The 26232-nt window shown below is 37.5% G+C and overlaps 1 protein-coding gene across 1 annotated transcript in view; it reads left to right on the forward strand.

Annotated features, from left to right (window-relative positions):
- The window catches only part of Lrp1b (LDL receptor related protein 1B), a 1950158-nt gene that overhangs the window by 1519493 nt on the left and 404433 nt on the right, over positions 1-26232 (forward strand). Inside the window, exon 41 of the mRNA XM_051166335.1 lies at positions 1941-2312. Within this exon, the coding sequence (XP_051022292.1) occupies positions 1941-2312 (372 nt within the window). The remainder of the gene's footprint in view (positions 1-1940; positions 2313-26232) is intronic.

Consider the following 26232-nt stretch of genomic DNA (forward strand, 5'->3'; position numbering starts at 1 on the left):
AAGAAATGCTCAACCTCCTTAGTCATCAGGGAAATGCAAATCAAAACAACTCTGAGATTCCATCTTACACCCATCAGAATGGCTAAGATCAAAAACTCAAGCGACACCACATGCTGGCGAGGATGTGGGGAGAGAGGAACACTCCTTCATTGCTGGTGGGAATGCAAACTAGTACAGCCACTTTGGAAATCTATCTGGTGCTATCTCAGAAAAATGGGAATAGGGCTTCCTCAAGACCCAGCTATTCCACTCCTTGGAATATACCCAGAAGATGCTCCAGCACACAACAAGAAAATTTGCTCAACCATGTTCATAGCAGCCTTATTCATAATAGCCAGCACATGGAAACAGCCTAAGTGTCCCTCAATAGAAGAGTGGATAAAGAAACTGTGGTACATATACACTATGGAATACTACTCAGCTATTAAATTTTATTTTTTCACTTTACATCCTGACCATAGTCACCTCCCTCCTCTCCTCACGGTTCCACCTACCCTCCCTCTACTCCTCAGAAATGTGTAGCCACTAAACCATCCCACCCGAGCTAATCAAATAGCATCAGGAATGAGTACATCCATTCTTCTATGACTTAGCGAGGCATCCTGGTCAGAGGAGGAGTGACCAATAAGCAACCACAGAGTACATGTCAGAGACAGCCCTTTTCCCCTTACTAGGGGACCCACATGAAAACTAAGCTGCCCATTGGCTACATATGTGTAGGGGGTCCAGGTCCAGTTCATGCACGGTCCGTGTGGTCTGCGATTCAGTCTCCTTAAGCTTCTCCCACCCCCATGCCCCATCCTCCATACACACACACCCTCCCTATACCCTGGCCTAGATTATTTGACTCTGTTGGTCTCCTTGTGGAGTCCTTTCCCCTTCCTGATTCTCATATCCTGCTCCCTTCCCACTCTTCCACAAGGCTCCTGCTTTGCCTAATATTAGACTGTGAGTCTCAGCATCTGTTTTGATCCACTGCTGAGTGGAGGACAGCTACTACACTAGGCTCCTATCTGTAACCATAACAGAGTATCATTAATAGTGTCAAGAGTTGACTCTTTCCCATGGGATGGGTCTCAGGGTGGGCCAGGCATTTGTTGGACTTTCCCTCAATCTCTGCTCTATCTTTATCCCTGCACATATTGTAGGCAGCAAAAAATTTTGAAGTGTTTGTGGGTGGGTTGATGTTCCTCTTCCTCCAATGGAAATTCTATCTGGTTAGAGGTTGACTTCTTCAGTGTGCATGACTCCTGCTACTAGAAGTCTCAGCTAGAGTCACCACAATATTCCACCTTATCATAGTTCTCCAACTTGTCTCAGAGATGCCCTCGTCCTCAGTTTGGTTTCTCCTCTCACTCAAAGCTCTCTGGATTCCAACCCCCTCTTGTTTGATGATGGTTTGCCTATGTTTAAATTCTGTTCACTTAATATCATTATATGAAAGAGACTTTATACAATAATCTTAAAGATGGTAATAATGAATTCATAGCAAAGACTCATTTTCAGAAACTAATAGTAAGAGCGTATTCTTTTTTTTTTTTTTTTTTTTCAATTTGAATCAATTATGCCCTATATAGGAGAGGTGAGGTAAAATGAAAGGCATGCATTGCAATTTCCTCTGTTCCTCATGGGCACTGCTGAGAGCAGCACATGGCTTATCAGTGACTTTGGGTTATATTTTGAGTGAATCAGTTACATGTGTCAAAGACTGTGAAAAATAAAAGCTATCATTTAAAATAATGTATTCATCTACTTTTTAAGGGAAATTTTTGTTAGTTTCGTTTTGGTGCTGACAATTGAGCTCAGGATTTGGTACTTACTGGGCAAAGGCATCACCACTACATAAATGATCTTTCAATTTCAAATACAAGAAACTAAAACCTGTTATTTAAATTTTCATTAAAAAATAATTGCATATTTGTGCCTTTTCTCATTCTCAGGGACCAATGTCTGTGCCAAAGAAAATGGTGGCTGTAAGCAGCTATGCCTTTATCGAGGAAATTCCCAGAGAACTTGTGCCTGTGCCCATGGATATTTGGCTGGGGATGGAGTTACTTGTCTAAGGCACGAGGGTTATTTGCTATATTCTGGAAGAACAATATTAAAAAGCATACATCTTTCTGATGAAACCAATTTAAATTCTCCAGTACGGCCCTATGAGAACCCACATTATTTCAAGAATATCATCGCCCTGGCCTTTGACTACACTCAAAGAAGGGAAGGTACCAATCGGATCTTTTACAGTGATGCGCACTTTGGAAATATACAGCTTATTAAAGATAACTGGGAAGACAGACAAGTAATTGTGGAAAGTAAGTACAAACCCTAAATTGTTGTGTGCAAGTGTCACTTTGTTTAGAGAAATACTGGTGGTAAGTATATGAAGCAGTTGTACTCCCAAGAGTTTATGTTCAAGAATGACTAGGAATATATCATCTATCCATTCCCGAAATGTCAAGTCAGCATGGGCCCGCGTGTACTGTAAACAGTAGCTTTAACCACACCCGCAGCACCTTAGCATCACATTTGCTGCAGATATGTCTTGTAATACTGGTATTTGTTCAGTATAAAATGATTTTTAACTGATCAATCTCCTTCGTGTGTGGGTGAAATGGAGCTTTATAGTATCTCTAATATTCTTATTCTCTGAAGAACTAACAAACATCCATGTGTGTATGTATCTTGAAGAGGGGATGTGAAAGATGTGATTTGGGCTTGAATATCCATTTAAGTAAAAGAGGGATTTACAAGCATAAGTACCCAAGTTGTAAAAGAAACAAAAAGCATAGAAAAGGAAGAACTTACTGCAATGATTTAAGCTTCATTTAGTGTGTATTATGCACACAATTTACAAGGCCTCTTTTCTAACATTGGCTATTCATGAATGCTGACATCTTCATACTGATATTGTCTGTTTTGACTTTACAATTTCTGCGTATTCCTTATTTCTTCTATTTTGCTGTACTAAATCACACTTTGTATCTATATTTTTAAATTGCAATATAATATATACATTCATGGTAAATGTTTTATGTAATATAGGCTTACTATGAAATGTGTGCTTCACCAATGTCAATGCTATCTCATTCAGAGCTGAAAACTACCATTTCCTATAGTTTTTTTTTTCTTTTTGGTAAGTCTATGTATCATCCTTAATTATAAAAGTGGATTAATGATCAATATGTTAATCATCTCGCTGACCTATACTAACATATTACAAACATTTATTTCAGCTCCCAAGTCTCTATTTTATGCCAGTGTACACTATTATATTTATTTTATTTAATGATGAACGATTTTTGTATCTCATAAATATATTAAATACTTACTTGTATAAATGTGCTCATTCATAACTACAGATATGTGTTTAACATAGAAACCTGGAAGTAAGTTTATCAAGAAGTTGGAAACCAAATCACCAAGCTAGTCACAGTGTATTTTATTTCTTATAAGTCGTCCAGGACAAATGTCTAATCAATTTACATTTTATCCATTGCCTATAAAAAGTGTTACTTTATCAAAGCTTTGCAAATAATAATTGTGTAAGATTTATTAGTTTATGGAAATCTTTTGTCAATATTCTTTTTATTAATATAAGTTTGCTTGATAAATATAAGATCCAAAATCTACTATGTTTAGTTTTTAAAATCAGTTCAGGTGTGTACTGGACAAATACAAGGTCTCAATTTTTATTCTATAGGTTTCTATATTTATTTATAATGTCATTCCAATTTATATATGTATGGCCCAAGACATTTGGTTTCTTTCTCTCTCTCTCCCTCTGTGTGTGTTTCTGTCTCTGTCTCTCTTTCTGTGTGTGTCTCAGGTTTTTGAAGAACTTTTTTTTATATATGGAATCCTATCTATCTGTTAAAGTTAGGTGTATGTTTTTGTGATGAAAATAGACTAGTAAGTGACAAGGCAATGTGTTGATCAACTAACAATTAGCTTGTATTAATTATCCTAAGTAGCCCGCAATAGCACCTTCAAAGTATTGGAAGTAAACCTTGTATTATAATTGAGTTGTACGGGTACACTACCTCTTTTTAGAATAGCAATATATTTGATGTGTGTGAGGAAAAATCTTGAATTTGAATTCTATACCTTTGTATCAAAATTGAACTTATTTTGCATGAATATACAAAGTTCTATACCAATGCATTAGAAATAACCTTTTTTTGTGAGTAACAAGGCATTAAGTTGAGGAGTAGGTTCAATAGTTTACTTTTTCCCGTCTTCCCTATATATTTCTATACTCCCCTTCTTTCTTTTTGACCCCTATCTCCATACCTAAGAAAAAAAGACAAAGGAAAAGAGAGATGTCCCTGAATCCAACCCCGTTTTCTCTTTGAATAAGATCAATAATAATTTATAACCATCTCCCAATGAAAATAAGCACATATATCCCAAGACTCAAAAAACAAAACCCCCAAACCAAAACCAAAATCAAAAAACCCTACCCAACCCCACTTAAGGGAAACGAGATTTCATTCTCTTTTTAAGGCTTCTGCCTGTTGATTTGGGGCAAAAAAATACCTTTGTAGGGGCCCAAATACAACTCAGGAAAATGTTTATACAAGCTAGGAATAGCATTTGTGGTCCATTTTCTAAATGTTGAGAAACTCTAGGCTTAACAGAAGTCCTGTGTGAGACAGTCTGTAATACTGGACAAATTGTGAACAGAAGCTTTCTTTGAAGCTGTCCAGTTCTTTTGTTCTGAAAACATAATTTTTCAGAAGCATTACACACTCCTAACATTATAAATGTATGAGGGCTACAGTATACACACAACAGTTAAGGCTGGTTCTCTGCTCTTTGTATGAGCAGAAGAAAGACATCTGTAAATGTTCATTCATATAATGCAAAGAATTGCTCCTAATAACAAGTCACAGGAGTTCTGCAACCAACAAGAAGCATTGTCTATGCATAGACATTCATGTCTCAGCCAGTCTCAAAACTATTTCTGTGCAGTGAGATTATCAAGATAAGTTACCTGCTTGTTCTGCAGTTTGAATTCATATAAGTATAGACTGACCTGGGTTAGGAGTCTTTCTTTCATCTAGGTCTGTTTCACTTTAACTATATATGTTTTTTATTTATTATAACCCATTCACAATACATCTCGACTGCCACTCCCTCCCTTCTATCCTCCTATTCCCACCCTCCCTCCTTCCTCCACCTATTCCCCTCCCTGATCTCCAACAGGGGCCCTTCCCACCTCAACAGTCTATTAGGTCTTTTCAGGATAGCCTGCATCCTCCTCCTCTGTGTGCCTGCTAGGCCAGCCATCTTGTCTTGGGGCAGGGACCAAATCGTGGGCACCAGAGTGCATGTCAGGTGTCCAGCAGCAATCCTCCCCACCCCTCCACCCCCATGGAGACTCAGCAGTCTATCTGTTATGTCTGAGCAAGGGCTCTTGGTTCTCTGCATGACTGTCCATTCCTTGGGAGATTAACTCCTCCCATGCCTAATATCTGTGATTGTCCAGAATGTAGCTCACATAACAAAGGCTTAAAAGCTATAACCCACATAAGAGAAAATATACAATATTTATCTTCTCAAGTCTGGGTCATCTCAGGATGATATTTTCATCTAGTTCTATGCATTTACATGCAAATTGTATAATGCTCTTTTTAAAAGTAATTCTATTCTCCTGGCTTAATTGTAGTCTTGGAGGCTAACTGCCTCCTTCTGTGAATTTGGGCATGATTCTGGAAACGTCTAGCCTCCATACAATCTAACTAGCCTCTGAGACTTACTGCTTAATTAGTTCACCCTTGGCTGGCTGGTTCAATTCAGCTGTTCTGGCTCACACTCTTCTTCCAGCTGACTTATTTAAACTGGATTCTCTCTTGGCCTGGATTTGCTCTACTTGGCCTCAAACTAACTAAGCAACCTGCTCTTCTGGCAGCAATCTTCTGGCTTCTTCTTATTTTCTGGCTCATTCCCTCTTCACCTGAGTTCTCTCTCTGCAACTCATCTCTCTATTACTGTCCTGGTAAAAACCTGCCTCCTCTCCCCGGAAAGCCGCCTCTTAGGTAGCTTCCCTTTCCTCTCTCTTCACATGAGAGTTGGGCATATCCTCTTCTGTCAAATCTTCTCTGAATCCTTACCTTTTCTGCCAATTACATATCACTCTCAAACATGAGTGCTTCCTTCTACAGAACATCTTTACCTTCATTTGGGATTAAAGACATGTTTCACCACTCATGGAGCTAAACTTTTCTTTACCTGATATTTGCTCTATACCAGGCTGGCCATGGACTCACATCTGTTTGCCTCTGTCTCCTGGCTTAAAGGCCTATTTGTATTCCAGCCTGATCACAAAGACCTAGAAGATCTTTGGATGTGATTTCTTGCCAGAACTGCCATGTTCTCAATTAATGTTCTTCTACAGTCCTTTTTCTTTCTTAAGTTAATAAGCAAAATGGTTGAAAACAAAAACACAACAACCATAAATGCAGAACACCAAAAGCTTCAAGCTACTGCTGGATTTCATGAATGTACCTAAGGTATATGCTTTCCCACTGTGATGTATACTTGAGCATATGACCGTGAATTTAGCTGTATGTACACACACACACACACACACACACACACACACACACACACACTTGAAAGCACTATAGACCAGAAAAAAATAAAATTTTTTTTATTATGGAATCTCGAAATGCTCCTTTTGTTTTATTTTTAATTCTTTGCTTCTGTGTCCTCCATGGCTCTAATACCAGTTGAATCTGTCACAGCCCCGAAATCTGTCCTTCCTTATATGAACTTTCATCATCCTCAGATGTTCTAGACATGGTATCTAGTTGCCTGTGTAGCCTTCTTATCTCCACTGTAATTTTTTACCACCTTCTTTTCTAATGGCACTGCAATGGTTTTATTTCAGGATTTTTCCTATTTACTGGCCGTTCTGTGGACTTTGGTCTCTAATCTCTTATTCATTTGCTTCTTGTTTAGCTTGTCAATTAGATTGTCCTTGAAATTGAGGTCATCCTCCTGCCTCAGTCTACAAGTGCAAGGATTAAAATCAGGAGAACACATAGGCACTTTTACAAGTTTTTCTAAATGTAGTGAATTTCGATTTTACATCACCCACAACTATGTTCTTCAAAATAAGAAAAACCTTACTGATCAGACTTTGTTTTGTTCTTTTAGTATTTAAAACATGAACAAAATGTTCTTCTTAAATCCAGCAAGCGAAGGGTGATGGAAGTAAGCATCCTTCAGCATGTGGATCTCTCCTGACCTCATATCCTTTGTGTTGTGCCTCATGTCCCATCAAGAAATCCATCTGTTTATTTTAAATATTGAAATTTTAAAATTATTTCTTGATGGCTCCCTCAGTTTCTCCAGTGTCTTTGGTAAAGTCCACCCTTTCACCTCTAATTTAGCACTTTGAATCATGTATGACCACATTTTAGTTACTTTAGCAAAGTGCTTGTCAATTTTAGGTATTTTCTCAAAGAGCCAACATTTCATTCATCATTTTTAAAAATTTGTTTGACCCTTTGTTTTTATTTCTTTGATTTAAGAACTGAGTGAATCTCTTCACATCATTCTTTTAGGATATTATCTGTTTTTGTTCTAGAGCTTTCAGGTATGTTGGTAAGTTGCTTTTTAAAAAAATCTATCTGATTTTTTTATGTAAGCACTTGCTTCTTTTAACCATCTTTATTGTTTCCCATAGACTTGAGTACATTGTGTTTTTCTTTTCATTCAGTTCTAAAAAGATTTTAATTTCTTTCTGGATTTATGTCTTGTTTCAAATTTTCACTCAGCTGTGAGTTGCTCAGTTTCAATTAGGTCATATACTTTTGATGATTTCTGTTGTTGTTGACACCCAACTTTACTCCATGGTGGATAAACAAAATTCAGGGTGCTATTTCAGTTTTATTATATCTATTGAGAATTTGTATCCAAGTATTTGATGAATTTTTGTAGAAAGTTCCAGGAGTTTTGAGATGATAGTGTATCCACTAGTATTTGGATTCAGCAGATGTCTCTTGGGTCCATTTACTTAATTCCAAAATTTCACTATTTAGGTTTTGCAGGATGATATGTCTATTGGTGAGAGTTGGGTATGAAGTCACTCACTTTTTTCTTATGATGTTTAATAAATTAGCTGTAGTTATGCTTCTTTTATGAATATGAGTGCCCCTTGCTTGGTGTAAATATTTAGAATTGCAATAATCTATGTTAATATATTTTTATTTTAATGAGGATGTACTGTCCTTTATCATTTCTTCTGATTAGTTTAATTTAAAGTTTATTGTCAGATATTAAATTGGCTGCACCTGTTTTCTTCTTGGTTCCATTTTCTTGGAACACTTTTTCCTTTTTACTATGTGTTTCCTGAGATGATGTCTATTCTTTCTGATGTGGCATGTTTTTTGAATGCAGCAGAAAGATAGATCTTGTGTTCTAGTCTAAATCTGCTTTGTCTAATCTAAGACTGCATAATTTGATTTTGGAATTGATTCCAGGAATATTGAGGGTTATTATTTATGATTTATTTTTTTTATGGTTTTGGAATTTTCCTCCTATTTTGATTTATCATTCTAGGATTATTTATATCTTGTGTCTTCTTTGGTGTGACTAACTTCTTCAGACTGCAATTTTTCCTTCAAGGGCCTTCTGTAGAGCTGGAATGGTAGACAGAAATTGCTTAAATGTAATTTTATTATGGATTGTTTTAGTAGATTGTGATTTGAAAGTTTTGCTTGGTATAATGGTCTAAGCTGGCATGTGTAGTCTCTTTGAATCTGTAGGACATTTATGCAGGAACTTCTGGCAGGAACCTCCATTGTGAGGTTAAGTTATAATCTAATGGACTTCCCTTTATGTTACTTTTTTGTTGTAGTTCCCCATGAAGTTTTAATATGCTTTCTTTGTTCTCTATATTTAGTGTTTTGATTATTATGTGTTACAAAGAAATTTTTCTATATAGTATTCTGTATGCTTCTTGTATCTTAATAGGTACCTGATTCTTTAGATTATAAAAATTTTCTTTTATTAGTCTATGAAGCATTTTTTAATTTTCTTTGACCTGAGTTTCTTTCCCTCCTTTTATCCCTATTACTAATGGATTTGTTGTTTTTATAGTGTCACAGAAAACCTAAATATTTCGGGCCTAGATATTTTTAGAGTCAACATTTTCTTTGTACAAGATATTAATTTCTTCTATCTCATCTTCACCAACTGAGATTCTGTATTCCATGTCTTCTAATATGTTGGTGAAGGCTGCCTCTGAGGGTTTTGTTTAACATTATAAAATTTCTTTTTCCAGTTTTATTTCAGTTTTTCTTGTTTGTGGTTCTATTTTTTGTGGTTGTTGTTAAAGGCAAGACTTCCATGCGTTCACTTGTTTTCATTATTTCATTCAACTGTTTGTCTTTTTAGGGGCTTCATAGCATCCTTAAGATCTTTGCATATATTCACAAATTACTATTTTTAAGTTCTTGTCTTGTGCCTCAGCTTATTGCATTTCTTGGGGCCTATTGCAACAGGGTTACTTGGATAATGAGTTCTGGTAGAAACTTATTGCGTTGGCTATTCTTGTTTGTATATTTTCACTGGTATCCAACATCTAGTTATTATGTGTGAGGTGTTTCTTGTGTTGACATCTTGTCCTATCTTTACTGGATTCATAGTTGTTTCTTTGGTTTATGTTGACCCCACTTGTTCCTAGGCTAGTATGGTAGTTGTTGGGTCCCTGGAATAGAGTGCTGCTGTGGATCACAGGTGACAGAAATAATAGAGATTAGTTAGAAGGAAAGGCTGAGAGGAATTAAGGGAAAGATCTAATGAAACTGGTACCAGGAAGAATAGTGAAAATTGTCTACCTGAGTTGCAACATAGTTTGGTCACTGTAGATCACAGGTAGACAGTGTTGATGTGGATTGTCAGCTGATAGAAAAGAATGGAGATGAACTTGAAGAAAAGACTGACAGTGTCTATGGGACAGAGCTAAGCTGGGTCCACACTAGGAAACTGTGCTCTGCAGGAGTGAGGTAGGGTGTTCAGAGGGGCTCCTGAAGTTAGGCTACAATAGGACAAAGAATAGGTCTCTAGGATAGCAATGAAAAGGCTAGACTGGACTGTTTCACCACCAAGGATTGGAGTCCCCAGAGAATGGAGGTGCTATGGGAGGTGCTGTGAGAGGCTGCAACAGGGCTAAGAGTAAGTCTGGAGAGATCAAAATGGAAAGAAGGAAGGACAGTGAAAATTGCCATCTGAGTTCTACCCTAATGTGGATACTGTGGGTCTCTCGTAGAAAGTATTTCTGTGGACTGTCAGTTAACACAATGGAATAGAGCAAGAAACTTCACTGGGAAAGAGCTAAGATGAGATGGATTCCTATAATTTCATCTATAAAAATCATAAATTACCAGACGTTTCATTCAAAAATAAATTTAGTTTATTTGTTGATTATTTAGAAAGTTAGGTCATTTTGTTTTAAATTATTTTTATGTGCATTGGAACAGTTTCCATGTCAAAAATAATTAATATAATTATAGATATGAGTTCATATATTAAGGTCTGATGTGATAATGAGTTAAGTTCAGATTGAGCCCAAATTACACAAACATTTTTGAAATGTTTTCCTTACCAATTTTACCACCATAAAATTGCTAGTTTGTGTAAAAATTACAACTTAGCCTTGGAGGCTGTGGGAAATTCATAGCTTGAATTACGTTAATGCAAAACAAAATAATAAAGCATATACAAACATGAAGTGTAGAGACCCTGGCACCTGCACTGTTTAAATCCATATGTGCCTTTTTTCTGCTTAAATCTGAAGTGTTGTGTCACTTTTTGCTACACCTTAATCTTTTTGACAAATGAGTAATTTCAAGAAATTTAAATAAATATTTTAAAACTCTCTACATATATTTTTTTGTCTGCATGTGAGAACCCATACACTACAGTACATGTATGGAGATCAGTGTGCAAGTTTCAGGACTCAGTCTTCTGTTTCTGTGATGTGTAGTCTAGGGATCCAACTCAGGACATCAGCTTTTCGAGAAAGCCTCTGTGTCTTCTGGGTGATCTTGCCTGTCCTTAAGTATATATTTTAAAATATCAGATGTCATCCAGGCTTTTAATCACAGCATAATGGAAGTAGGCAAAACTCTATGAATTTGAGGACAGCCTGGTCTCCATGAGTTCTAGGCTAGCCAAAACTGCATAGTGTGATGCGGCCTCAAGCAACCAACCAACCGACAACAAAATAGTAATAGTTTTTTAAAACCACCAGGGTCTAAATAATTCTACAAATCAGAATCATCTTAATAATTTTAAGCCTTGTGTGGTTTTTGCATGCCTTTAATCCTAGCATTCAGGGAGGCAGAGACAGCTGGATCTCTATGAGTTCAAGGTCATCCTGGTTTATAGAATGAGTCCAGGACAGCCAAGACTACAGGGGAACAGATGATGATGATGATGATGATGATGATGATGATGATGATGATGATCATAATAATAATAATAATAATAATAATAATAATACATTTATTTTAGTTTAGTATAGAAATTCTTACAGACAGCGTATACTCTAAGGTTTAAAGTAACCATATAAGAATTATTAAATACAATGTAGTATTTAATAAATGTTTACAATATTCTATGGATACTAAGGTATGGAGGAATAAATATCAATGTCTGTTGGTACCTCTGGAAATCCATAGTAAGGAAAATGAAAATTAAATTTACATTTATAAATGTAAATATATTTATTTCATATATTACATACACATATATGTATATATATTATGTTGGAAATGGATATATTTGACTATGATTCCCTTCCCCAACTGCTAGATCAAATTTTTTTGAAAATACATCCTTTAATATCATCTCTCACTTAATAAAATATGAACTCTTCATATAACATTTAATAAGAATATTAAGAAAAATTGCTAATCTGAGAAACAAGATATAATTTTTCTTGAATAATACTAATAGAAGGATGAAAAAACAGATGTGACATCTGATGTGTGAATACTCTGCTCTGGCTATAAAATCTCCAGGTCACAGGGTTTGAAAAGGGTTCCTTTAAATCAGAGTCTAGTGTATGGCTGTTCTGTGGGGAAATAAGGCTGAAACACAGATAGACTGGGCACTCTCAGCTGTCTGGACCATGGACTCCTGGGAAGTTACTATTCCTAGAGGCTCTGGAGGACAGAAATGACCTGTGACCATCAACTTCAAAAGGAATGGGGTCAGAGCTGGTCAGTTGTAAAAGAGATGGCTGCAATTTGAAGGCCAAGCACTTGCTCCAAAGGTGAATGCTGCAACCAAAGTTAAATAATCTCTTCACTCACAAAATATCTGAACATTCTGTCTCAACAATTCACAGATTCTTCTGGAAAATTACATCTTAAAATAACTCTAGTAAGACAATAAATACAGAACAATTTGCAAAAGTTAAGGGCATGCATAAAACATTGAAAAATTATTCCCATAAAAAGCAGCAAAGATTAGTGAAGTGAAGTACACGAATTACACCCATAAAATAACTGCTGTAATGTCTTAGGATTACTTGGCAGGAGGAATTAATGCTCTAGTAATAGAATGTTCATGATTGAGATCAGAAGTAAGTGATAAAGGAAAAGACAAGACAGTACAAAGTGACATATTTAAAATGGCATGAGTTTCTTTTATTAGTGTCACCTGATTTCCCTAATGTATGACTAGTCCTATCTCTCTCCAGGGTCCAGGACATTGTGTCATTGCTGCCAAATAGTCAAGAGAACCAAGCTAAGGGAAAAGGGCTTTCTATTGACTCACAGTCTATGATTTCCATTCATAGTCACATGCCTCTGTCCTTACGGGCAGTGCAGCATGAAGTAGGGGTGTGGCCAAGGTTGTACGCCTTCCAAAACAAGCAGAAGTTAAGAGGTTGCCTGTTCCCAGTTAGACCCCCATGTTTTGTATTTTCCACCATCCCCCCTAAGTATTCAGAATATGAGTGAAACGGGGGACATTTTATTTCAATATACGAGGGACTACTGAGGATTTATCCTTGATTGGCTGACAATATGAAGTAGAATTTTTTTAAAAATCCAGCAAAAAAAAAAAAAAAAAAAAAGGTGAACATGCAATTCCTATAGCACAATTGGCATGTGCTTTAAAACTCATGCTGACCTAATTGCCAATGCTACCTTTCAGGGTAGGGATTTTAAAAAATAATAGGTCATTGGAAGGGATTGTTCCATTTTCGTGGGATTGTTCATTTTTGTGTGTGTGTGAGAATGGACTGTTGTAAAACAAGTAGTCTTTTGTTCTTTTTTCCCCTGCCCTTGCTTAATTAACCCTTCACTTTTTTACCTTGTAATGCAGTAAAGACTGATCCCAAGCTCATGGACTTTTCAGCTTCCAGATGTATGAGCTAAAAAGAAAACAAACAAACAATTAATATACACAAGCAAAACAAAAACAAAGACTCCTCTCTCTACTACAAATTACACTCCATCAGGCATCCTGTTATTGCCGGAAAATGGAATATAGCATGAAATGAAACAATACAACTCAATATGCTTAATATGGTCCTTTTGCCGTCTTCATTTTGTAAGTTCAGGATGATAGGAGGATAGGTGTTAACTAAGAAAGGAATTTATCATTAATCCACGAATGCATGGAAACATCATAAGAATATACTACTGAATTTTGCTATAGTCACAGAACTGTGAGATTTGAATGTGCCAATATGATGAGATGCATTCTGGGTAGGTATGTGATACAATCCTGTGTGCTAGAGTGACAAGATGGCTTACGTTTAGAAAAGTAAGCATCTGTGGAAGGGACAGTTGATTGGTCATTTGGTCTCCTAGGTAGTGAGGGAAAATGAGGTTAATTTGATCCCCATTCAAGAGGCACTTCTTTCTCTGCCAGTGTTAAATAGGGAACAGAGTTCAGAGAGAAGTTAAACATTGTTTTATAGTTAGTAATATCAGAAAGGAATTTTGTTAGAAGATTTTCTCCAGTTGTCCTGAACTATGCCAATGTGAGGACAAGTCCAATTCAGTAGCTGATTAAAACTTAGCTGAAGATCATGGCATGCTTAGCCTAATTTGCTATTGAAATGTATATTCAGAATACAAAGAGACTCATGGGAGAGTGGATAACTTAGCACCAATGACTATACAGCACAGTTTTGTCAGGCTGATGAGGTATTTTTGACAAATGGCCAAGGTCAAGCTAGGGCATAAGAAACAACATTTTCATTTTCACATGGCCTTTAATGCAGCTTTTTTTCTGTGTAATTTGCACATAGTGAAATCACATATTTCTTGGAGTGTTCATGAAATAATATACCTGAATTCCATTTTATTAAATGTCTAATTTCCTTTAGGAGTTCACTGTGCTGTTTCCCAGCTTCAGTTCTGCTTAGTTAACTGGTATTCTCTCTTTAGATTTCTATTTTCCGTTAAGTTTTCCTCACACCTTCAAGTACCCAGGCATGAGGAATCTCAAACAAGGAACAATATGTCTTTTCCAACCCCTCAGAACCATCAGTAGCTATCCTTAGTATAAATTGCCCTTTTCTTTTCATTGTTCTGGTGTCCTCGTGGGTTGTGACTGGCTATGGTTTCCCTATCTCAGCCAATTGTGTATATGTAGAATACTGTTAATTGTTGCTGTAAATGCCCTGGGGGAAATTTGATCCTTGCAGTGAGTTATTTAAATGAGGAGCAATCAAAAGAAAGAGTTGTGCATTTTTTGACAGTCAGAGAATGGAGCCCTCCTGGAAGTCACAAAGTTATGGGGAGAGTTTTTGCAACAGAAATAGCCAGAATTGTAGTGGCTTGCTGAGCAGAAGGAAGGAAAGCCCTTCTAGCCAGGAAGATGAAGGGCTGCATGTTATCTGCCTGTGATACCAGTTTTGATCATAGATAATGATCTCTAGCAAAGGTGAAATAGCTGAGTGCTTACCTTACTAATATTTCCAAGTTACTGTATTTTCTAAGAATAACACTAAGACAACAGGATTTGTCTTGTGTGTAAAGGGTATAGGTACTACTGATTTCTTCTTTTCTCTTAGCTTTATAACAATAATTCATTTATCCACTGCTCTGAAAGGCAACAACATCCAAGAATAGGATGACAATGTTTCTCATCTTTCCTAGAACTGGAACCTGGGCTTGCAGTGGTCATCTTCAAACAATGATCCCCATAGCCCCTTGCCCTGTGAAGACACAGCCCTGTCTTCTTTTAAGTGTTAATGCCTTTGCTTTTTAAACTGTACCAGTTATAGTGGATGTTGGACCTACCTTATTGACTTAACTTCTTTCATTTTGTTTTAATTTAAAGATAATGATACAATATATTGATCATGTTTTTCTTCTCCAACTCCTCCCAGTCTGGCTATCCACTGATTTTTACCTTTCACAGTTTTTCTCTCTCTTTCAAAATCAAAACCAACAAAAACCACAAATATGAAAGTCAAAACAAACAAACTAAAAACAAGACAAAAGAACACAAAGGAAGTGCGCTCCTATCTTATGACACACACACACACATACACACATACACACACACACACACACACAGAGAGAGAGAGAGAGAGAGAGAGAGAGAGAGAGAGAGAGAGAGAGAGAGAGAGAGAGATTTTCAAACTATTCTTTAGTGTGGAGCCTGCTAGGAAGTGTGGTTTATGCCAAATGACATTCCATCGGAGAAAATTGAGTTTCCCTTTGCCAGCAGGTATCAGATGCAAATCACTTCTTGTTTAGGATGGATGAGATCTCTTGTCAACCTCTAGCTCTAGGTGCACCATCTGACTTGAACCTCTGTGAGAGTCTTCTGCTTGCTGCCACAGCTTCTGTGAGTTCAGTTGTGTAGCAGTTCTCTTGTTCCTGGAAAACGGTGGAGTTATCCACCGATGCTGACTCTTACAGTCTGTGCATTTCCTCTTCTGCATAGATTCCTTAGCCTTGAGGATATGAGCTTGATGAAGACCTTGTTGGAATTTTTGTAGCAAAGCTTTGCGTTAGACTCATAAATCACACCTCACAGGTCCCACATGAGAGGTTTTATTAGGGAGGGTTACAGTGATCTCTGAGGGGTGGCGAGGAGGGCGGGGGGACTAAGGATGGGATACAGCCATGACCCAGTGCATGCGCAGAAAGAGCACATGTAGCTTAGAGGAGGGTCTCATCCTTGGGCTGCTGATGACGTGGTCAATGACCCTGAGCTTCTGAGAATGGTTGTGGAGGTGTCTACTGTCTAGCTTGTCAAGTCCCCTGGGGCTGGCCACATCAGTGCCATTTAGACTGAATACTCCAAAGTCTGGAACTCTACAGTTGTGGGTCTCTGTGTTAGTTCTCATCCAGTGTAAGATAAAATTTCTCTGATTCCTGAAATATTGGCATAATACATCTTATTTCCCCAAGGTATGTGCTTTCTTATGTTGTGTGCTACTCTCACCTTAATACAAGCAACATTAAAAGTGATTACAAAAATGACTACCTTAGACCCCACTCTCCACTCAACTGTGGAGAATGTCCTGTCCTTTGACTTTCACACGAACTCTGGTGCTCCATATTTGATGAAATCCCCTGGATGGGGAGGCCTGGTGGCACTCAGAGGAAAGATAGCAGGCTACCAAGAAGAGACTTGATACCCTATGAGCATATATAGGGGGAGGAAGTCCCCCTCAGTCACAGTCATAGGAGAGGAGAGTAAGGGGAAAATGGGAGGGAGGGAGGAATGGGAGGATACAAGGGATGTGAGAACAATTTAGATGTAATATGAATAAACTAATAAAATATATTTTCAAAAATGAGATGGCTTTCTTAGGTAATCTGGAGACAAAAATCCAATAGCTGACTCACTGATATTATAACTAAAACAATGCTTATTTGGAAACATGTAGCAATGTTAAGAGTACCATACTGTTTTAATTACTGTTGCTTTATAGTACAGCTTGAGATCAGGTATGGAGATTCCTCCAGAGGATCTTTTATTGTACAGGATTGTTTTAGCTATTCTGGGTTTTTTCTTTTTCGATATGAAGTTGAGAATTGAACTTTCAATGTCTTTAAAAACTTGTGTAGGTATTTTGATAGGGATTGCATTGAATCTATAAATTGCTTTTGGTAAGATGGTCATTTTTACTATGTTAATTCTCCCGACGCAAAAGCAAGGAAGATTATTCCATTTTCTCATGTCATCTTCAATCTCTTTCTTCAGCGTTTGAATTTTTTCAAACAAGTCCTTCACTTGCTTAGAGTAATTCCTAAATATTTTATATTGCTTCTCCCTTTAGGGTGGAGTTTTGCTTCTAGTACCTTCTGTAAAGCCAGATTTATGGATAGGCACTGTTTTAATTTGGTTTTGTCATGGAATATTTTGTTTTCTCCATCAATGGTTATTGATAGTTTTTATGGGTAAAGTAGTCTGGCCTGGCATCTGTGGTCTCTTAGGGGTTGCAGGATCTCTTTCCAGGCCCTTCTGGCTTTTATGGTTTCTGCTGAGAAGTCAGGTTAATTCTGATAGGTTTGCCATTAAATGTTATTTGGTCCTTTTCCCTGGTAGCTTTTAATATTTTTTCTTTGTTCTGAATAGTTTGTATTTTGATTATTATGTGACAGGAAGTTTTTCTTTTCTGGTCTATTCTACTTGGTGTTCCTCTCTGAGATCTCACATTCCCATTTTTCTTCTGTCTGTGTGTTTATCATTGACTACATTTTCATCTTCAGATCTTGAACTGTTTTATTGATTTCTTTTATCTGATTGTATATTCCTCAGTTTCTTCCATTGCCTCTTTATAGGCCATCAGAGCTTGAATAGTTTTATTGATTTCTTTCATCTGGTTGTTTGTATGTCTTCCACCTATTTGGCTGCATCTTCCTGCATTTTATTACGAATTTTATTTGTTTCCTCCATTATCGTCCTCATTACTAAGGATTTGAGGTCATTTTCTTGTATTTCTGTTGTGTTTGAGTTCTCTGGGTTGTTTTCTTGGGGATACCTGGGATCTGGAAATGCCATATTATTTTGGTTTTTTTTTTTTTTCATATGATTTTATACTGTCCTTTAGTCATCTTGCCATCTCTGTTTTGGCAGGTAGCTTGTGGAGTTGGGTGGAGGGAGTCTGAGAATATATTCACCCATTTTCTCATGATTTCCCTAGGCTAGAAGCTCTGATACTTCACTGGTCTGGATGGCAGGAGGCCAGCCCTGTAGTTTGGGTCTCTCACAGACAGTGATCTCCAACTCCCCTGTACTGTGGGTACTATAATCGTCCTGGGTCTCTGAATGTGTGTTGGGTCAGGCCACAGTGTCCACAGCCTCTGGGTCCCCTTGTGACACTGGAGCTCTCTAGAGACTGAAGCAGGTTGGGCAGAGGGGGTTTGATGGCCACTCTGCTCCTTGTCTCCCTGATTTCTTTAGTCCTGGAGCTTTGATGCTCCACTGGTCTATGGTTCCCGGTAGCATTTCAGGACTCAGACTGCTCAAAGCATCCAGGTGAACGTCACAGGGCCCAAACCGCACACACACTGACTCCAGTTTGCGTCTCGGGACCCAAATGAGTCTCTGGGCCTAATCCACACAGTTCAGTTAACACTGAGTCCAGTCAGAGTCTCAGGCCCAGGACCACGCTCCAAGCTCAGGTAGGGTCTCTGTGCCCAAATTGCCCCCCAAGTTTAGCCAGGGACTCTGGGCCCAAGCCGTGTGTTGACTTCAGCTAGCATCTCAAGGCCCAAAACGCGCGCAGAGTCCAGTCAGAGTCTCATGGCCGGGACCATGTGCCAAGCTCAGCCAGGAACTCTGGGCCCAAACTGCCCTCCAAGTTCAGCTAGAGTCTCAGGGGCTGAACTGTGTGCCAAGTCCAGTTTGGGTCTCAGGGCAAGAGCCGCGCACTGAGCTGAGCTTGGGTCATGGGACCCAAACCGTGCACTGAGTTCAGCTAGCATCGCAAGGCCCAAATCTTGCACTGAGTCCCCTCTCCCGCAGCAATTCCCTCTGGTTACCATGCCAATCGTCTCTGCCGGAGGGTTCCCAGCTGCAAATCACAGCTGCCGCTGCTGCTGTTCTGGTCCAAGAAAATCCGCACTCCTCCAGGGTATGCAAGTTTTCTGTATTTTGGTCCTTTCGAATTGTGGAGTACTCCCACTGTAATGGTGTGAGGACCTTGGTGTTCCTGGTTAAGAATTTCATACAATTCCCTATATTGTTTACTGGAGCTTTTAACAACGGTCCACACTGCTTGATGCCATTGTGGATCTGCCATCTCATTTTTAAAATACATGATTTGTAATGGATACTTTAGGGACATGAATAATATGATGTCATTTGAAAAGTTCCAAGAGCAAAAGCTTCTTAATATCTTGCCACTTCCCTTAAATTGATTGATGAAGAATGAAAGAAAGGCATCTTCTATTGAAAAAAATCAATTCTACATTTAAAAGCTGGTTTGGATTCTATATTTCTTAGTCCCAAACACAGGATAGGTATAGCCGGTATCCTCTGTTTAGTTGTTTTGAAAGGCATGTAGGAAATGAGGATGAAATTCCTGAGTGTACCTTCCACTGATGTGCCTGATTATTTCCCATTTTGAAAGCCTTACATTATTTCATTAGTCATTTCTAGAACTGTTGCAAAATTTCTTTCTAAGAAATCTCACTTGCTATTAATATGTCCATATTATATTATTCCATATTATATATTATATATATTATACTTCCATATAAATTCACACACACGTGTGTGTGTGTGTGTTTGTGTGTGTGAGTGTGTGTGTGTGAGAGACAGAGAGAGAGAATGAGAGAGAGAAACAGAGAGAGAAATTTACATATTGCTAGGTTATTGATGTAAGGATAGCTTGTGTGAAAGGCAATGCTCATGATTTATAAATAATTACCTTTATTTGATCTTATTTGATAGTTCCCCTGACCACTTTATGAGACAGGTGGTCAGAATCAATATTTTGTAATGAAGAAAATTACCATATACATATATTTGTATATATATGCATATAAAAAATTAAAAGCAAAACAAATGTAAAGACTAGAAGATAATATAGAGGTTTTGCTTGATTTCTATGATGATTTTTGCAAGAATTTTTTTATATGACTAATAGGATTTTCAGGAGAACCAATATTTTTATGTTGCTCAAATATTGAAATACAGTATACCATGCATCTAGTTACAGAAAGTATATGTCATGTTGTAAAATAAGTGTGCAAGTAGTTCTTTACTAAAGTTATTCTGATTTCAAGATAATTTCACAGATGGTTTAAGTAAGGAGAGTACCATATGGATGATTTTGAGTGTGTGTATACCACTCTTGTTTGGCCAATAGTTCAGGCTGTGAGATGACAGAAACCAAAGTTCATCTTTCATGTGCACTTTAAAGTCATTCATATCGTGTGAGTTCCTTGTTGTACAGAACATGATTTATATCATATAGTGTTGACTGTAATACAAACTCCGAAATAATATAAAACAGATTAATAATACAATTAATGTTATATAGTCACTACAAAGCATTACTCTGAGAAAATGCTGAAATCTTTTCAGCTCTAAGAAAAAAACTGCAAGATTTTAGGTGAATTGAGTGAGCTAAACAGTCTGTGCAAGAAATGAGGTTATAGAGTACAAAGAAAAGGAACAGATGGCTTCTGAAAGGTATTTAAACAAAGCTAATGGATTTTCCAAAACAGAAAATAGACCAGAGATGCAGTACTCTCTGCATCAGAAAAATTACATGAAAACCATCACTATTTTAAAGTACAGATAACCATAGTATACAAGAAACATGGAGAAAAAGCAACATAATCAGCAATCATTCTGTCTTGAACCCTTATTGAAACAAAACTTACTTGCGTGAGAATTGTTTTTGTTTTTGTTTTTGTTGTTTTGTTTTTTGTTTTTTCCCTTCAGGACCTGAAAAGTAAATGGTTTGACTCTGTTGCCTAAAATTACAGAAACAGTCTTTGGAAGGGATGGACATCAAGGCCAAAATACCCATAGCTAAGAGGAGGCAGTGTAGCTGGTTGTCATCCAGGTGGAGTCTCTAAGCCCAAGTTTTCTCTTTATTATTCAAGTACCGTGTAGTGTTTACCTGTCCTGACACCACACATGGCGGAAATAGGGACAGCACTAGTCCTTCTGAGAAACAGATGCTTTTTGAATCACAGCAATCTAAAGCATTGTATTTCCTGAACATTTGTGTCTATTTAATTCTTCACTTCTGACTCACCAGCTGCTTTTGAAACCAAGTTTCTTTGCGAAATATGATAATGAACCCGTCCTGTCACTTATATTTCTTTTATATTTTTAGATTATAATTATATCATTTCCCCCTTCCCTTTCCTCCTCCCAAGCCCTCCTATAAACCACTCCTTTTCTCTTTCAAATTCATGGCCTCTTTTTTATTTTTTGGCTTTCACACACACACACACACACACACACACACACACACACACACACACACACACTCACGCATATGTATATATGTCAGCATTCAGGAGATTCTATTGGCCTGCCATCAGGGACCTAGCAATTGCTTACATCATGACCTGCAGATATATGCTCATAGGTGTGTGCTGCATATAAAAGAACCCATCAACCCCTCTCTCCCTCTCTGCCACTCCCCTTATTTACTGTCATGGCTTTGATCCCATCTCTCTGCCTGTCTAACTGTTCACTTGTCTGCCTCTACACCTTATCCAGGTCCTCACTCCTCTCCCTTTCTCCAATAAAACTCCTTGTAGCAGATGTGCTGCAAGGTGTAATTTCTCAGGGACACACCTTAGCATGGGCCTGTCATGGTACCCCTTTGCAGTATTATGTTTCATAAAAATACATATTCCTAAATACGTAAGTACAATCTTCTTAGCCTTATCATGTCACTTGTATTCATGTTTTTAGAAACTATGAAGAGATACAGTTTACCCAATTTGAAGGAAGAGTTGGAGGTTTGTAGGACAGTGGAGTACTCATTGAATCTATAGAGGCATTCCATGAGCCTTTGCGCAGGCACAAAAAGCAGCTTAGTGGCATAACCTCGAATTTCTTTTTTTTAAAAAAAAAACTTAATATTAGCACTTTAAAAATCCACATCTTAATGTTCTACATGTAGGTTTCTAGGACCCTCTGGATCCTTCTACTTTGCTATTCTCCCATGCTTCTCTCATCTAGAGTCTCAATAGGATGTCCTCCCCTCTGTCCCAGTTTCCTGGTAAGTGAAGGCTTTCGTGGGACATGCCCCTTAGGCTAGTATGCAGATATAAGTGAGTATATACCATTTGATTCTTTCTGCTTCTGGGTTAACTCACTCATTATGATCATTTCTAGCTCAATCCATTTATCCACAAATTTCGGGAAATCCTTGTTTTTAATACTGAGTAGTATTCCATAGGGTATATGTACATTATGATAGGCAGATTTGGGCCCAGGGGTCCCGCTCAAACTAAGGCACCAGCCAAGGACAATACAGGTGGTAAACTTTAAACCCCTACCCAGATCTAGCCAATGGTCAGAACATTCTCCACAGTTGAGTGGAGAGTGGGATTTGACTTTCTCACGTACTCTAGTGCCTCACATTTGACCATGTCCCCTGGAGGGGGAGACCTGGTGGCACTCAGAGGAAGGACAGCAGGTTACCAAGAAGAGACTTGATACCCTATGAGCATATACAGGGGGAGGAAATCCCCCTTAGGAACAGTCATAGGGGAGGGGAATAAGGAGAAAATGGGAGGGAGGGAAGAATGGGAGGATACAAGGGATGGGATAACCATTGAGATGTAACAAGAATAAATTAATAAAACAAATTTTAAAAAATCCACATCTTTGTAAAGGTACCTATCTAACACTATACACACTACCTGGACATTTACATTTTAAGACAATTTCCTCAGTAGTCCTTCAAGATTGGAGCCAATATTATGAAATAAATTACATGGAATTTTTTTAAAGTTATCCTTATAAATGAAGGTGGTGGCTTCTTACTTTTCCTTTTCTTTCTTCTCTGTTCCTTCCTCCTCCTTCTTCCTCTCTCCTCCATTCACCATCTCTCTTCTTCTCTTTGAGACAGGGTATCTTTCTGTTTTCAGGCCTGGCCTTAAATGATCTGTCCTCCTGCCCCATCCTTCTAAGGACTGAAATTACAGCACCATGATATTATACCTGTAAATATTGTTTTGTGATGACCTTAGGGTTCTGGACTAAATTTTGTAATGACTGACTGTGAAATTGGTAAATAAGTAAAATTTCTTTTATATCATCTTTTATATACTATAAAACATTAATGGTTATATGCCAAATTATATGCTAATATTTTTTCTAATCATTTTCTTGGGTTATAACTGTATCATATATAGTAGAAAATATTCAGTATTTATTATAAATTAACAATCAATCTTTTATATAAAAGTCCTCCTCAATCCCCCCCCTTCTCTCTCTCTGTGTGTGTGTGTGTGTGTGTGTGTGTGTAAGAGTGGATCACACTGAAAGATTTTGTTTTCGAAAAAATCCTTTCAAATTGAGGAGCAGGAAAGTGTCAGTTTAAAATGCACATCTCCAAGACTTAAAGGAAAAAGATGTTTGCAGGTCAAACTACCAGCAGACAGGTGATGGATGACTTATCTTTACTATATTATATACTAGTCATGAAAAGACAGCAACTCTAGGGCCCAGCATACACTTTAGATTCCACAGTCCACAGGTGTGCCTTTTGTTGTATTCCTGTGCAGGCAAATGAATATTGTGAATATTTAGCCAATATGTGTGAGTATTTTCCTAGGGCTGGCCTAAGAGAAGCCATGATCTAAGGCTTTGAAATGGAAGTATATTAATTGGTTGCTATGAAACACTGCATTGGTGAGCACTGTTTAGTTGTCAGTCATCACATTTTCATGCCGTTGTAAATGTCAAAGGGAAGAGGAAGATTTGACAACTTAGTTCAATTTTCTATGCATAAAATAATGCCCAATGGAAGCTCTTGCATTTCAGGGTGGTGAGCTTATGTCGTAGCCTCCCCTCCCCTCAGGAGGATGGAAATCCACTTCCCTGCTCCTTTCAGTGCTGCATGATGATAGTTGAAATGATTAATCCTGTGCTGAGGCCAAGGCTCTAAAATCTCAGCAGCAGAGAAACAAAAGTTATTGCTTCTCACGCATCAGCTGGGATGGAGAATTTTATATCTAAAAGCAATTATTTTTGAAATTTGCATGCACTGCCTAGAAATAATAGCAAAAAGAAGCAGCAGCATGCTGTCGTGTTTCACCTGCTCAGGAGGATTAATCTTTTCAAGACAAAGAATTTCTAAGTATCAGACTTGGTTTTTTTTTTTTTTTTTTTTTTTTTTTTCCCTACTATTTTTATATTTGTGGAAAGCTACTACTGATTATATCGGGCAGAGAATATAGCCAAACGTGATAAAAATTTAAATATAATGATTTTATAATGTATTTTCTTCTAGTTTGAACGTAGACAGCAAGCATCCAGCATCTCCCTCCCCCCCCATGTTACCTTCCTATGTTCTGAGATCAGCCCTTTGCTTTACCTATTAGTTGAAGAACAGCAAGAGCTCTAATATTTTATGTTAAGGTTAGGAAGGGTGGTGGTGTGAAATTTACATACATGCTAATAATGTTTGCAGCAGAGATTCAGTATTTTTCTTTATTAATTCCCTTTATGAATTTTTTTTCTATCTTATGTCATAGAGGGTGTAGGTGCAAAGAGGAGAGTTGAACGGATATCTTTGGATAGTTGGTCTCAATTTCCCAGACAGTGCTCTATTTGGCTAAATTAGGGAACCCCTAGGTTTTTTTCATGCTGGGTAAATAGCATCCAGCACATCTTACCAAAACTGTGAAGCTGAGGACATTCTAGACGCTGGATGATTTTTCAAGAAAAATTTGCACACTACCCATACCATTTATTTGAGTGACATATGTTGCAGTGCTTCTGTCAGGAACACTAGGATCTTGACCACCCAGCTGTCACATGTCCAGAAGGTCTGTCTATATTACTCTGTAAAATGTTAACCTAATTTTTTTCTAACATCTTAATAAAAGCTCTTGTGGGCTTTCATTCAATTTCAGAAAATAAAGGTAAAATTGGTAATGAACACTTGCATGAAAATGTTCAGCTATTTCTTTTGTACAGTATAACATTTACTATAGTGAACTGTCCCCACGGTAGACACACATGTTCTACTGGCTACCTGAAACTGAAGTCAGTACACTTCATAATGACTGCCTTGCACTCATTTGTAGGTCACAAATACCCCAAGTAAAAGGCCCATATTTGCTCAAAGTTCATATCCTCTAACTGTTCTATTAACAATTCTTTTGCAGTTCTGAGACATTTTCAGCCACATCTCTAAAGTGATTACTATTGGCAATTTTCTTGCTATATGTATAAACTGTTTCTAAATTCTTCTCAGCAGGAATAGAGTTACCTCTTAAAATCAGCCTTTTAGACCTGAAGAAAAGTTCATAAATTTTACTTTCAAACTGCTACTCACTGCCACAGTAGAAATAGTTTGCTGTGGGGATATTGTGAAATTTTCAGTAGCTTTCTTTTGAATTCTATTTCTTCAAAGGTTAATATCCATTCTAACTAAAGCTGACACTCCATTCCTAAAAGTACACCTTTATTACAGCAATAGGAAATTAAATGAATTCTGATAATTTGGCCACACTTCAAGTTGGCTGTGCTTCTATATTTTTAGCATTATGTCCTCATCTTCCTCTACCCGTAATTAGATTTTAACTAATTCATTTAAAACTAATTCGTTTCTTTGATCTTTCTTTTCAATTCCTTAGAATTTCTTTTCCATCAAAACACTTGTTAAGTACCAAAAATGACTTAGGTATTTTTCTTAATTTATATACTATAGCAACATACATGTTATAGAAATACCTAAGCTTATATAATTATATTACTAAAATCAATAGACTATTTTGTCATTTGCTTTACCATATTTACTTCTTTTAGTCTACAATCTATACAGTATATATTTAATATATTTTATTAGTGTATTCATATTACATCTAAATTGTTATCCCCTCCCTTGTATCCGCTAATTTCTCCCTCTCTCCCATTTTCCCCTTACTCCCCTCCCCTATGACTATGAATGAGGGAGACCTCTTCCCCCTTTATAAATTCATAGGGTACCAAGTCTCTTCTTGGTAGTCTGCTATCCTTCCTCTGAGTGCCAGTAGGTCTCCCCATCCAGGGGTCATGGTCAAATATAGGGCACCAGAGTAC

Source organism: Acomys russatus, chromosome 24, assembly GCF_903995435.1.
Source record: "Acomys russatus chromosome 24, mAcoRus1.1, whole genome shotgun sequence".
In the NCBI taxonomy this organism is placed as follows: domain Eukaryota; kingdom Metazoa; phylum Chordata; class Mammalia; order Rodentia; family Muridae; genus Acomys; species Acomys russatus.